This window comes from Schistocerca americana, chromosome 4, assembly GCF_021461395.2.
Source record: "Schistocerca americana isolate TAMUIC-IGC-003095 chromosome 4, iqSchAmer2.1, whole genome shotgun sequence".
NCBI classification, from domain to species: Eukaryota; Metazoa; Arthropoda; class Insecta; order Orthoptera; family Acrididae; genus Schistocerca; species Schistocerca americana.
The window spans coordinates 293,571,360-293,587,606 of NC_060122.1; the positions used below are offsets into that span (position 1 = coordinate 293,571,360).

The 16,247-nt window shown below is 38.6% G+C and overlaps 1 protein-coding gene across 1 annotated transcript in view; it reads right to left on the bottom strand.

The window, feature by feature from the left end:
* Positions 1–16,247, bottom strand: part of LOC124613430 — a 181,691-nt gene that overhangs the window by 24,769 nt on the left and 140,675 nt on the right. Inside the window, exons 5-6 of the mRNA XM_047142132.1 lie at positions 15,608–15,734; positions 4,584–5,922 (exon numbers count right to left, since the gene is read on the bottom strand). Coding sequence (XP_046998088.1) covers positions 4,584–5,922; positions 15,608–15,734 — 1,466 coding nt within the window. The remainder of the gene's footprint in view (positions 1–4,583; positions 5,923–15,607; positions 15,735–16,247) is intronic.

The window sequence follows — 16,247 nt, forward strand, 5'->3', positions numbered from 1 at the left end:
CCTGACCAAAAGTCTTGTCCCCCCTGCCACCTAACTTTACTAATTCCCCTATATCTATTCCCTATCTATTTCCCCTTTTTAAATTTTCTAATCTACCAGCCCGATTAAGGGATCTGACATTCCACACTCCGATCCATAGAACACCAGTTTTCTTTCTCCTGATAACTACGTCCTCTTTAGTAGTCCCGGCCCGGAGATCCGAATGGGGGACCTATTTTATCTCTGGAATATTTTACCCAAGAGGATGCCATTATCATTTTACCATACAGTAAAGCTGCATGCCCTCGGGAAAAATTACGGCTGCAGTTTCCCCTTGCTTTCAGCCATTCGCAATACCAGAACAGCAAGGCCGTTTTGGTTAGTGTTACAAGGCCAGATCAATCAATCATCCAGACTGTTGCCCCTGCAACTACTGAAAAGGCTGCTGTCCCTCTTCAGGAACCACACGTTTGTCTGGCCTCTCAACAGATACCCCTCCGTTGTGGTTGCACCTAGGGTACGGCTACCTGTATCGCTGAGGCATGCAAGTTTCCCCACCAACAGCAATGTCAAGGTCCATGGTCCATGGAGGGGGGGGGGGGGGCATATTTGAAATATTTTATTATATTTCTCCTCAGATACTGAAGAACATGTTCTCTTCTTCCTCGATTTGCAACAGAATTTTGATAATCATATTGTTCCACTTTCCCTAGGTCCTTTTGTTATTTCAATTTGGTCTCCTTTTTTCTTACGAACAGCACTTCTATATTCTCTCTCTTTTGGGATCAACTTTCTTCCTCTGCTTTCTAGAGTTAGGTACAGATCATGTACTTCTGAGCCATAAGATTCCTCTGCTGTGTAGTTTCATAGCTAGTACCAAATCTATAAAAACCCTGCCTTCTAAATTATTTACATTTAAGTTAGTAGATACTGGAAGTTCACTTGCTGGTGGGAAGGATGCTGGCAGTACACCTGGAACGTCTGGGGATGAAAATATACCAGATATGACATCATTATATTCTGAACTACTTACATTTAATATTCTAAAACTGACATCTCATTTGTTGGTGAGAATGATGCTGGCAGTACCGTTGGAACTTCTGAGCAGGAAATGTCAGATAACTGTACAGCCATCTTCAACATTCTAGCTGCCCTTGATTTGGAATTATTTACTTGCCTTTAAGTTTCCTCCAACATCAAGAGAAACCTCCAGAAAATTTGATGACTGGAAGTACAATTTATACAATATGTGCTTCTGGACCACACTGTACAATTATTATACACCAGCAGCATGGTATTACTATGATCTACACAGAGAAGTGTCTACGAAATTAAAGTTAAGATCGAGAAAAAATAACACAATTCAAATTTAAGTTAGCCTTGTTTTTGTTGGTGAACTCTATTTTATAGTTAGCATGCCTTGTTCTTGTGTTCCTACTGAAAATAGCGTACTTAATTATTTGTGTGCTTATCATTTTTGGGTGGTCTATTTAATCTTCTGCACACATTAGATAATAATCTGCACAATTATTAATTTACTGCATATTAATCACTACACTACAACACTGTTAAATAATACAAAGAATGTTGCCCAGTCACCAACAAACTCTTAATAATTATTATATTGGCACTATGAGAGAAGTGTAGGAAATATCCAAGCAGAAGGTTTTGAAACTTTGCAATACGAGGGTAATCCCAAAAGTAAGGTCTCCTATTTTTTTCTAAGTACATAGACCTGTTTATTTCTACAATGGTTTACATCAGTTTACAGCTTGAACATTTAGCTATTTTTTGACATAATCACCATTTCTGTCGGTGCATTTTTGCTTATTGTATGCCCATGTCATACCAGCTTGCCGCCCTACTGTTCAGAAAGTTATGAACCTATTCTTTCACCTCGCCGTTGGAGCTGAATCACTTTCCGGACAAATGTTCTTTTAACCTAGGGAATAGGTGATAGTCACTGGGTGCCAACTCAGGGCTATAGGGTGGGTGGGTGATTATGTTCCACTGAAACTGTTGCACGAGATCAATGGTTTGCCGAGCGATGAGTGCGTGAGCGTTGTCATGGAGAATGTGCACGCCTTTGCTCAACATTCCTCTTCTCCGGTTCTGAATTGCCCGTTTGAGTTTTTTCAGAGTCTCACAGCACATGTCAGCGTTAATTGTGGCCCCAGTGATTTAGCTCCGATGATGAGGTGAAAGAAGAGGTTCATAACTTTCTGAACAGCATGGCGGCGAGCTGGTATGACATGGGCATACAATAACTGCCACAGTGTCTACAAAAACGCTTCGACAAAAATGATGATTATGTCGAAAAATAGCTAAATGTTCAGGCTGTAAACCATTGTAAAAATAAACAGGCCTATGTACTTATAAAAAAATAGGGGACCTTACTTTTGGGATTACCGTTGTAGAAGAGCGAAACATACCTACATGGGCTTTTCCATCTTATCTGAGATACATTTCTTAACTTGTAGAAATAACCAATTCAAAATTGACAATTTTTGAGTTACGAGCTTTTGCAATCTTAACAACAGTATGGTTTGGCTTTTGAGGATTCATTGTCCATACACGTACCTGCCAACCTCCAAAAACAAAAAATCAGGAGACTGAGTTTTACAAACCAAAAGGGAAAAATAATCAAAAACCATGGCTTATTTTCAGTATAATCCCAAGACAATTGATGTTAGTCTTTTTTCTAGACATCACAAAGCCATATAATGAATAAAAAAGACAAATGAAAGCACTAGCACTACCTGAAATGTTGATTCCATATCCCTTATTTGTAGCATAGCCCAGGTAATCGTCATTAGGTTATGATGTTCTTGGTTTAAAATAAAATAAAAATGTGTTTGCATAAATCAGTCTCCACCATGTTGTTTTATGAATATAATAGAGGGAAACATTCCACGTGGGAAAAAATGGTAGATTGTAACTGCCCCCGGTGTAAGACCTGTCCCATGCACTCTCCCACCACCACCTACTCCAGTCCTGTAACCCGGAAGGTGTGCACGATCAAAGGCAGAGCCACGTGTGAAAGCACCCACGTGGTTTACCAACTGACATGCTTACATTGTGAAGCCTTCTATGTGGAACTGTCCATTCACATGAACGGACACAGGCAGACAGTGTTCGTTGGTAATGAGGATCACCCTGTGGCTAAACATGCCTTGGTGCACGGCCAGCACATCTTGGCGCAGTGTTACACTGTCCGTGTTATCTGGATACTTCCCACTGACACCAACCTATCAGAACTCCGGAGATGGGAACTTGCCCTTCAATATATTCTCTCTTCCCGTTACCCATCAGGCCTCAACCTCTGCTAACTTCTAGTTGCCGCCACTTGTACCTCACCTGTCATTCAACAACATCTTTGCCTCTGTACTTCCGCCTCGACTGACATCTCTGCCCAACCTCTTTGCATTTACATGTGTCTGCCTATATCTGTATACGTGCGGATGGATATGTGTGTGCGCGCAAGTGTATATCTGTCCTTTTTTCCCCCTAAGGTAAGTCTTTCCGCTCCTGGGATTGGAATGACTCCTTACCCTCTCCCTTAAAACCCACATCCTTTCGTCTTTCCCTCTCCTTCCCTCTTTCCTGATGAAGCAACCTTGGGTTGCGAAAGCTTGAAATTTGTGTGTGTGTTTGTGTGTTTATTGTCTCTATCAACATACCAACACTTTCGTTTGGTAAGTTACAGCATCTTTGTTTTTAGATATATTGTTTTATGACATACACATAAAATTTATGCAAAAATAAAGCATTTCAGGGATTCCGGACGTGATTTCTACTGATCACAAAAATGTTGAGTAATAAGCGACTTCATTTCAGCACAATGACAACAAACAAATATGCCCAAACAGAGTAAAACATTGAACGATATGAGTATACATTCTACACAACGTGCAGGAAATACGAAAAATAACAACTGATGTACACATTATGGATGACTTCCCGATTTTTAGAAACTCTGATTAAAAACAACTAATGAGTGAAGGACTTCCGACCATGGGGGAAAAAAAATGAAAATAAATGTCTTAGGTTTGATGACAATTAGCTAAAAATCAGGAGAAATAATGGAATAACTGTGAGGCGGAGGAAAGTGGAAAGTTGTGAATTTGGAATGTATGCATTCATGATCACTGGTGATTTGTGGCAGAATGATTAATAGATAATTCTATCATGCTTCCATTAAAGAAATCACATACAGACTCATCTCAATTTGTCATGAATAAATCCTGCTGATGCCACTTCACTGACTTTGAAAGGAGCTTCTAGTATTTAGTAACTGTATGGTGAAAATAGTAAAGGTAAAAGATTTGACAACTTTGCAGGTGTGTTAAAGTTAGGACATGTGTGTACCAACAATATGGAAACCACACCCAGAAATGAAAATGAATGAATACACAGTTACTTGCAGTCTACATAAAACTTCCTTCCTGTATGTCTTTCCACTTGTACAAACCGCTATTTTAATGCACTTTCCCACACAGTTTCAATACAAAATATTATCAATCTGTGTTTAGAATGCAGCATATATAGTAATCTGCATAAATATTTTCAGTAACCTTAAGTTACAAATATTTAGTAAACCTCACCTCCTCAATGAGTTTAGGATCCAGACAGTCACCATTGTCATCAAACATCATTTCCCACGTGCATTCATCAGGATTCAGTCTCACTTGTGTAGGATCTGTTGACACGGAGTTGTCAGCTGAAGGTGTAATTTGCTCAATTTGTTTTTCTTGAGCTGTGGGTCCAGACGTATTTCCAACACTGTTGTTACTACCTGATCCCTTTGAATCAAGTGATATACTTGGTTCAAGCAAACTGTCACTGTTGTCTGAAATAATAAGTACATCAGATAAGACACTGCCCTCTGACACAGGAGCATTCTTATCTACATCATCCACACTGTCCTTTGCAATATTGGCATTCTTGTCTTCTACCTGATCTTGAGGCACTTTCTGGAAGAATGAATTTTGTTCACTTGTATTGCTACTTGTTTCCAAAGTTGGCTTATGTGAAATGTCTTCCACTACACCCAAGTCCCTACTTTCTTGTCCCAGACTACAATCTTTCATATCTTCTTCTTCTACTGATCTCTCCCCTACATTTACTATACTCTCTTCAACACTATCTACATTTTTTAGTGAGTCTAAATTAGGGGGACATATACCAACTTCAGAATTTTCATTTATGGTATCTACACAGTTTGAAATATTACAGTCGCACAGTCTTAACGTCCTATTACAAGTTTTACAACAGTCTTCCACTTCTTCATGAAAGTCAGTCACAGTTTTAGCACTTTCCAGTACTGGTTCACTTACATTTTCAGCACATAAACCAGATGGGAAATCTGTTCTGCATCCACTGATCTCACATTCATGTTGTTCTCTTTGCACTTCACCACAATGGCAACAATCTTCTGCTAAACTGTTGGTGTGAGTTAGGGGGACCGCACATCTACTAAGAATCTCAGCAACGCACTCTACTCTTTCCTCATTTTGACCCTGGTCCGAAATTACTTCTACACCAACTTCCCCACAAATGACTCGATCCCTTCGTTCACTGCTTCTAGTTAGAGCACTTCTATCAGCAGCAGCGGATGGTATATCAATATTTGTTTCATAAAAATTATCCACATTTTTGTTATTGTTCTTGTTATTAGAAGTAATACTTAGGTCCTTTCTATCATCACTGGCAGGTTGTAACTGCTGGTGGCATGAAGATTTATCATCAAGTTGTTTAGTTTTAGATGGTGTCCGACGAGAATCCTTGTCATCACCAGATTTCTTTGTGCTTGAAGTCTTTTTGTTTTCAGGTGGTGTAGAACGTAATGCAGCTGGTGACCTTTCATTATGTTCTGGAGTTGCAAGAATTCGTTTTGCTCGAGGTACATAAACCTGAATATCTGGCCTACGTTGCTTCGCCGGCCTGGAAATAACACTGAAATGTTAATGACAATGCAATTAACATCACTCGCAGACTAAAAAATGTTAATTTAATTGTATACTCTACTGAAGTACAAAATGCTGAATGAACTGTAGTAAATTAAAATGCCAGTCTCAGTAGGTACCAAATCAAAGAGGTGATAACTGCCAAAACGGAAAATTAGGGAAATATTTCAGATTCCTCTAAAAATGTGTTTGGCAGCTTATTAAATTAGGATAAATGATTTTACCACCAAATGTGCTGTACTGTAAGTAAAATTTTCATTAATGATATAAAACAGATTAATTACTCCTTTTATCAGTCCTGTCTAAAAATGTATGAGAGATTTATTTGCAAGTGATAGTACAAAGAGAGAGACATTTATGTTGTCATACACATCAAATACATGAACACTAAGAAAGAACGAACTGGGAAACTATATTTTCAGTATTTTTCTAACAGAACAGTAGTTAAAAAAACATGTAATTACCTGTTCATATTAATGCAAGGAATCATGTTTCTTGCTCTCAGCTAGACCAGATTCTCAAATCATAAGATGAGTAACTTTTTTTGCTTACTAGATAGCCTGTTCTGTGAACTGGGCTGCTTTATAGCCCTTTATTATGATGTACTCTTTCTGTGTTTCTTTACTGGCTCCAGAAAATCTGCCCTCCTCAAATTCACATTAAGGATTTCTGTGATTCAAACTATCAGTAATAGAGATTGTGAGTTCACAAAACATTCTGAGCTTCCAAGACAGATGTATGGCCACTGGGCTAGTAATTAAATATTGGTGTACAATACTGTGAAAATAATATTGTTTTTATTCCATCCTGGATTTTCCACTGTTTAATACAGGTTTGCAGCCATACATTTTTCTGTGAAACAGCCACTTATCATTCTCTTTTGTAGGACAGCTACAGCAATTGTGTCTGTTGTGAACTATACCTGGCTCAGAATTACAAAGTGACTGACATCTAGCTGTTCACAGGGCTGCTACCATAGCCATACCTACTTGTCTCCTCATTTACAAATCAAGGAAATCAAACGACTAGCTGGAGGAGGTGAACCACGATAAGTTTTCTGAAGTGGTTCAACAGGTAACTAACTACTGGGAAACTTAAATCAGACATCTGTGATTGCAATGGATAATGCCCCCATACCATTCAGTTATTAAAGATAAAGCCACAACAATGGCAATGGAAAAAGCCAACATTGTTAAATGCTTGAAACTCCACAATGTGAAAATTCAGGACGATTAATACAAGGTGGAGCTCATGAAAATACTGCATAAAAATAAGCCACAATTTCAACAGTATGTTGTTGATCCAGTAGCTAAAGAACATGGCCATAAGATTGTTAGGTTTCCACCATACCACTGTCACTTTAATGCCATCGAAATGATTTGGGCACAAATTAAAAATTACATGCCAACAAACAACAGAAGCTTTACTGTGGTAGAAATTCAAAGACTATTAGAGGAAGCAGTGGCACAAACAATGCCAAGAAATTTTTTACATCACACAGAAACCACTGTTAAAGAAACATGGAAAAATGAAATGACTGTCGAGAGTAATATAGAAAATGTAATTCCAGTGGCTCGTCCACGGACCATAGCTCCAATAAAGACAGTGTCAAGGAAGTGATCCTGAACAAAGTGGCATTTACCCTTTGCCTTCACTGATGTTTATTTTTTTGTCTGTATTTCTTATTTTTGACTGAATGGTGTGTACTGCAGTTGCACAGTAAATCTCATCTCATAATTAAGGAATACTCCTCTGCACAAGTACGACACTCTGCATGCACACTACAATGATTGGTAAGTACTCAAGCAGTTTATATTATTACAATGGTGTTAGTTACTGTATTTACACGAACGATTCAGATCCATTCTAACACCCCTTACGTATTGAATACGACAAGTGAATGTGAGTCACTCTGAGTATTGTAGAAACAGTGCACTTGCTGTTGCTTTTGTTGAGATATAGAAATATCAGGAATATAGAATCATTTTATACATGGGAGTACGTTTGTTAAGTCACAAGGATATAACGAACCTGTAATGTGAACTCATTACCGCACATTAAAAGGTGGCGTGACAAGATAGTCTGAACTGCACAGCTGTTACTGCTACAGGCACTGGCAAACTGGTATCATCGCCTCCTTCCACACTCAACTGTGCCTTGCTGTCAATCACTCTGTTATTCTGATTCAGGCATACTTGTAACTGACATGTGAAAGCCACACACATTCTAAGATTAGGATCACACCACCACCATTTCGTTGCTGGATAAATATCTCCTTTGTAGTTACTCATGCACTACAGCCTTTGGCTACACACATCAATTTCACTCCTGGATTTTATTCTAATGTTGTGTATGTACTTTCCATTAAGTTGTATGTCATTTTTTACTCCCTTGGAATCTGGCATAGAACTTCTTTGGTCTATCTACCATTCATTTGCCTGGCTATGTGTCATTGTAATAATGCTCACAATACACACCTCTCCATTGCTTATTGGGCAATCCTCAATCTTCACATCCTTTTTCACATTAAAAGTCCATGTCTCAAGTCAAAACTATTAATACAGAAGATGCCAGAATCTTCGTTTTATCCAAGCGAGAGTGAGAGAGAGAGAGAGAGAGAGAGAGAGAGAGAGAGAGAGAGAGTTTATTGAGCAAGCACTGTACCAGTAACGGAGTTTCGTGTGTAACGGAGCAGAAAGAATTGATGGTAGCACAGGGTTAATACGTTGAGACGAAAGCATTGATTTCATGTCCTAGATGTGGTAAATGTATGGCTACAGTTGCTGGCCACTAACGAGACGTCTTCACTTCAATTCCCGTATGGAGCTCTCGATATCCACCTTATCATCCTTTTTGCTGCACTTCCAACATACCTTAGCACATACATAATTCAGCACAGACCATAATTTAAAATAATATCCCCTTAAAGAAAGATACTGTATGCACACTAAGAAGACTCTTGACAAGGTCACTAACAGGAGTTGCAGCACTGAAACAGGCCAAATGATGCTGACCAGTACTGACCACTTTCTGGTCACTGCCTAATTAAGTAACAGATAAATACTGTGTGTAAATGTGTATTATCTACCATTTGCAAATAAATAAAATGTGGAGGTAACAATTGTTGTTATGCTATCTATAACAGAGAATGAAATGAACTTATTAACTGAAATCAAACAATGGAAAATCCAGGATGGAATTTAACAATTTATTTTTATTTCTCTCCTTTCCGCTAGTTATCCCCTCCCCCCTTCTCTCCTGCCCTCCGTCTAAACTGCAACACTTCACTGTCCACCACTCCCACCATACTATCCCTCCCCCTCCCCGCCCCAGCCTCCTCCTTACCCCCACCCAGTCACCACTTCCACCATGCACTGGTGCTGCCGCTCGCAGTGTAGTTTCAGCTCTCTGAGACTGCAGATGTGTGTGCAAGTTGCACTTGCATGAGTGTGTGTGTGCGCGTGTGTGTATGTGTGTCTACTGCTAACAAAGGCCTTAATGGACGAAAGCTATGATTGTGTGAATCTTTTTATTGTGCCTATCGCGACTCAGCACCTCCGCTGTATTATTAACTGAAATGTTAGATACCATATTTACTCGAAACTAAGCCGCACTCGAATTTAAGCCGGACCTGAAAAATGAGACGTGAAATCAAGGAAAAAATATTTCCCGAATCTAAACTACATCTGAAATTTGGGACTCGAAATTCAAGGGGAGAGAAAAGTGTTAGACCGCACCTCCAAATCTAAACAAAGTTGGTGCATTGTAACATGAGACACAATTTATGTCGAATGGATGAAAATACGGCTACCCTTCCTTTTTCACGTGCTTCATCTGGTTTGAATCCATTGCTTTGATCTGATAAGTGCCATTCTCTTTGTCATAGGTGTGAAAATGCATTTTTGTACTGTGCCATGCATTGTTTGTCGCATTCTGATAATGAGTGTTTACGACTTGTTGCTGCTCGTGGCATGGCTTGCCTTTGTGCGTGCTACTGCTTACAATAAAAAACCCAGAGAGAGAGAGAGAGAGAGAGAGAGAGAGAGAGAGAGAGAGACAGAGAGAGACAGAGAGAGAGAGAGAGAGAGAGGAATTTTCTCATTAGCTAAACAATGGCAATGGCAAGACACTGCTATTTGTTGTTACTTCACTGCTGCTTTCTTTGATAATGACCAACAAGAACCAAATAATAGACTGTGTATGATAGATGTTCTGAACGAGAGTTGGCGAAAATTTTTCTCCGTATGAAAATCTTTGCAGATGCCTCTTTAGTACATCACATTCGGCACAGAAATTAGAGTAATCTTAGATTTAAAAATCTAGTCAGTTGCCATGCTTAATTTCCAACTGTATCACTATTCAGAGTAAGAATGATACAAATATAAACATGACATGATATGTATATTCCTCTGCGTTTGCTGTTCTCTCACTCTAGTTTCGTAGTTTATTACGCAGACAGGATTTAAATGAGATAGCAGCATACACGAAAGAATACATGGCATAATGTTTACATTCATATTATTCTTATGGTGAAGAGAATACTGCATGTGATTCACGATTCATAAAAGTTCCTATTAGCAACCATCTCTTGTCACAGGTAGGAAAAAATTCAGAATGTAGAGTTGGCCATATTGACATACATCCCAAACTGTCTTGCCAGTCATATTTTCATAGTAGATTTTTAGTGATGACTTCAAATGCAGAGTGTATTGTTGTTGTCTTCAGCCTGTAGACTGGATTGATGCAGCTCTCCACGGTTTTCTACCCTGTGCAACGCAGATTAGCAACACTTACAGAGTAAGAATAAAAATAACTTAGAAATTAAATGCTGAAATTTAAAACAAAATTTTATTAGGTTTGTAATACATCTTATACGAAATGTTTAAAATATCAGTCATGATTCTGAATCACTATCACTCTATTCTTTTTGCTCATTTCTTCATACAGAGCATCATCCCCCGTACCATCTAGTGCATTGGATATCTAACATTTTTTAAATGCTTGTTGCACAGTCTGATTTGGAACACACTTCCATGCATCATAAATCCATTGGGACACTTGTGACAAACTTGGGCGTTTTACATGCCCTGTTGGTGTCAGTTGTCTGTCACTTTTCGAAAGCCAGTCTGTGTACAGGCGTTTAAGCTTGTCCTTAAATGGTTTATTCAAACAAACGTCAAAGTGGTTGTAGAATTGACATCATCCCGCCTGGAATTACTGCCAAGTCTGTTTTGCTTTCCTCTAATTTTCGTTTTACTGCAGGTGCTGTATGGATTGCGTATGCATCTAATATCAACAGACTGCGTAAACCAAGTATTGCGCCAGGACGACGATTCCACACACGCCTAATCCATTCCAGCACCATGTCCTCCGAAAACCACCCAGTTTCGTTTGCTCGTACAATTACAGTTTTTGGAAACACTTCCGATCTCGGTAAAGTCTTTTGCTTGAAAACTATAAATGGGGTAATTTATGTCCATCTGCTGTACAAGCAAGCATGACGGACATCCGCTGTTTTTCACCCCATGATGTAAGAACACTTATGTCTTTCTTTCCTTGGGCATCAATCATATAATTTGATGGTATGTCAAAATATATGGGAATTTGGTTGGCATTTCCTATCTGACCAAGAAGGTACTGCTTTTCTGTGCACCGTCTAATTATGAAGCGCTGAAATTACACAAGTTTTTCTTCATAATTTTTCGGCTGCTTCTGTGCAACTGAAGTTCGCCTCCAAAGTGAAAAACCCCAGCGCTTCATTAACAGATAAATCCAGTTGCGACTAGCCTTAAAATTTTTCATTTTTTGCTCTCTAGCAATTTCACATGCTTTAATTTTCAAAATTTCGGCGTTCATAGGCAGGAATTTCTGACGCTGTTCCTTAACAAATTAATTTAAAATCACTTCTAGTGCATGATATCGGCCACACTTTGGCCCACTAAATGCTTTCCTGCTACTTGAACATTAAAATAATTTGTCTCTCTGCAGTCGCCATCCCCTGACGTTGCTCTCATCAATCCTGTATCACAGGTCTGCAGCACAATTAGAACTTTGTTCCGCAAAAGAAAAACTCCCCTCTTGAATTAGGTACTATAATGAAAGCGCTTCATTATGGTTCACTAACACCGACAAGCACTTCACAAAATTTCACGAAGCAATAGGTGCTGCTATGTGAAGTCTTAATGAGCCCCAGCGTATCAACTCTTGCAACAATCCTAAAGCCTTGTGCAACGTTGGTATTTTTGTGTAAAGAAATTTATTTCTGTTGCTACAAATATTTGAAAGGCTGCTACATTCAAAGATGAACAACACGGAATTTCTATTTACTTTGTTGGATAATGCATGAAAATGCAGTGGTCGAAACTCGGGGCAGAGAAAAAAGCTCGTCTTCTACCTTTTTCCTTTTTAATTTATTTACTGACGCAGAGGTTTTGGCGCCAGTATTTATCTTTGTGCCTGCAAAGCATGCCTGTGTAGCGCTACATATATTCGACGGCAGAAGTTAGTTGTGGTGGCACCTATCAACATTTCTCAGAACTTCCCCTTACTTTGCAATCAATTTTAAGCCACTGGCGGTTTTTTGGATTACAAAAACAAAACAAAAAAAGTGCGGCTTAAAATCGAGTAAATACGGTATACTAAACACAGATGTGACTATGAAAGTTGGTGGCAACTGCACATCACAACATGTCTTTTTCCAATTTATAGTGGGAATACAAATGTCTGAAAAATGAGATCAACAGGAAGTGCAATATGGCGAAGCAGGGATGGCTAGAGGACAAATTTAAGGATGTAGAGGCTTATCTCCTGAGGGGTAAGATAGATACTGCCTACAGGAAAATTAAAGAGACCTTTGGAGAAAAGAGAACCACTTGCATGAATATCAAGAGCTCAGATGGAAACCCAGTTCTAAGCAAAGAAGGGAAAGCAGAAAGGTGGAAGGAGTATATAGAGGGTCTATACAGGGGCGATGTTCTCTAGGACAATATCATGGAAATAGAAGAGGATGTAGATGAAGATGAAATGGGAGATATGATACTGCGTGAAGAGTTTGACAGAGCACTGAAAGACCTAAGTCGAAACAAGGCCCCGGGAGTAGACAACATTCCATTAGAACTACTGACAGCCTCGGGAGAGCCAGTCCTGACAAAACTCTACCATCTGGTGAGCAAGATGCATGAGACAGGCGAAATTCCCTCAGACTTCAAGATGAATATAATAATTCCAATCCCAAAGAAAGCAGGTGTTGACAGATGTGAAAATTACCGAACTATCAGTTTAAATACTAACGCGAATTCGCGGATGACATTGTAATTCTGTCTGAGACAGCAAAGGACTTGGCAGAGCAGTTGAATGGAATGGACAGTGTCTTGAAAGGAGGATATAAGATGAACATCAACAAAAGCAAAACGAGGATAATGGAATGTAGTAGAATTAAGTCGGGTGATGCTGAGGGAATTAGATTAGGAAATGAGACACTTAAAGTAGTAAAGGAGTTTTGGTACTTGGGGAGCAAAATAACTGATGATGGTCAAAGTAGAGAGGATATAAAATGTAGACTGGCAATGGCAAGGAAAGTGTTTCTGAAGAAGAGAAATTTGTTAACCTCGAATATAGATTTAAATGCCAGGAAGTCTTTTCTGAAAGTATTTGTATGGAGTGTAGCCATGTATGGAAGTGAAACATGGACGATAAATAGTTTGGACAAGAAGAGAATAGAAGCTTTCGAAATGTGGTGCTACAGAAGAATGCTGAAGATAAGATGGGTAGATCACATAACTAATGAGGAGGTATTAAATAGAATTGGGGAGAAGAGGAGTTTGTGGCACAACTTGACTAGAAGAAGGGATTGGTTGGTAGGACATGTTCTGAGGCATCAAGGGATCACCAATTTAGTACTGGAGGGCAGCGTGGAGGGTAAAAATCGTAGAGGGAGACCAAGAGATGAATACACTAAGCAGATTCAGAAGGATGTAGGCTGCAGTAGGTACTGGGAGATGAAGAAGCTTGCACAGGATAGAGAAGCATGGAGAGCTGCATAAAACCAGTCTCAGGACTGAAGACCACAACAACAACAAAGTGATTCTCCTACTTCCCTCCACTACCTTGCTGAGTCTTTTGAGTGTACCTATGGAAATTAATTTATATTCCAAACAAACGTAACAAATGTTACATAAATATATTGACAGAACAACACTGCATCCAAAGACAGACTTAAGACAGATGAATTCAAGTTTCACATTTATGATAATCTAGATGAACTGTTTCTGTATTTCTCTCAATGACTGCAAGAATTAACTTTTTGTTCACAGTACAGATATGGCTATCAGTAACATAACAATAATTTTGAAAATGTCAGTGGAAAAAATATGAATAACCAGGAAATTCCCTAATGCACGTAAATACCAGTGATATGCATGTACAAAACTGGTGCTGGGAAAACACGTGAGGGGGGGTGGAAAGTACCATCTTACAGTGACATATGGATAGCATTATCAGATGAGGCAATAGCTTTATTACGATGTACAATGGTGATGTACCATAGTTTCCAAGTAAGAAGGTGTTCAAAAATGAAGTTACAACATTGCAGTCCACAAATTCGTATGTTAAGACAAGGATTGTTGCTATTTTACTCATTCTAACTGAATGTTGAAATGTTTGGTTCTTTGATTACAAAAACTGGGAACTGGTTTCTTGAATAATACCTGTATCAAGTCACAGTGGTGCTCCAACACATAAGCCCAAGATGAAGACCCAACAAGAGGGATTTGTTTCACAATCACACATCAGCACATGAGTAAAAAATAAATAAATAAACAATCTACTTAGTCAGATTAAACTCAAAAAAAAAAGGAGAGAGAGAGAGAGAGAGAGAGAGAGAGAGAGAGAGAGAGAGAGAGAGAGAGAGAGAAACTCCTCCCTTATAACCCTGATGGTGTCGCAAGAGACTTGCAGCTTTTCCCAAATGAAGACTCGGTTGACAGAAAGCTGTCTTATGCCTCCTGATGGCATGGGACAAGTATTTTGTACAGGTGCTAGAACAGAGTTTCAGAAGGAGAAGGTAAGAATGATACTGTAATGAACTTTTTTTCCAGTGTTCTTCGCTAGAACCAACTTTTTTCCAGTGTTCTTAGCTAGAACCTAAGTAACATAACAGGTATGATTGAATACAACTCCTATCACATGAAAAATGAATATTACATCATCTTGTAATCACAAAGAATATATACTTGTGTATGATTACCCACACAGGCTACAAAAAGAGAATAATCTGTTGCTTAGAAACAATTTCAAATTTTGCTTGTATTATTCAATGTGCTTGGACATGGCTTCTACTCTATAGAGTTCATCATGACCTAAGTATGCTGCATTCTTCTTACGTACATACTTTCTTTCAATAAAAACCCACTGACCAGTCATTATCCAACACAAATTTCAGTCTTATTTGTTACAAATTTTTCTTATGCCTTCTGAATTATCTAACTGACAAAGTACAAAAAAATATTCCTGTAATATTGTCAGAAAGAATTATCTGCCATTTTCATTAAATATTTTAAATTTGAGGTCTGTAACAATTATCGATACACTCTTGCTGTATCATCTATATTTTGTTAACAGGAAACAAACTATGTGGAGCCACCTATCATTAGTGCACGACATACCTGAGTCTCTCGGCCTTTTGGACAGGAACAATCTCTGGACTAGAATCACAGCTTGAGACCTCCAAGGCTTCATTCCGTTTGCGCAAAGCAGGTGGGCGGTATATATTTAAAGGTGCACTGGACCTCACTGAAATTTATTTTAAATTTGTAAAGTTAAACAAGTACTACACAGCCAGACAACTGACGTATCTTATGATTTCTTTTGTTTACACACACACACACACACACACACACACACATATTTTATGGACTATAAAATGCACCTTAACTTTTAAGATTTTTTTTTAAAAAAAGCGAAATTTTTTATAATTGGACTGAAAAGACGGATTTAAAAGAAAATCTTAGTTTATGAAATTGAAACGACCTTTAAAATCCCCGAAAATAATCATCCGAACCTCCTCCTTAGTCACCATTGCCCTCTTCATATGGTCTTCACTGACATCGAGAGTGTTAGTTATACTGCACTTCTTGAAATAGTTCACAATGTATTCTTTCACTCTAGACGACTGTTTTATCCACTGACATACTGGTTTAATTGTAGGTTGTTTTAAAGCTCCCTTCAGTGTGAATTCAAATTTGTTTCAACCATCACCCATTTGTTCCATTCCTCTCTCATTTACACTTTAAATGTTTTATTTAT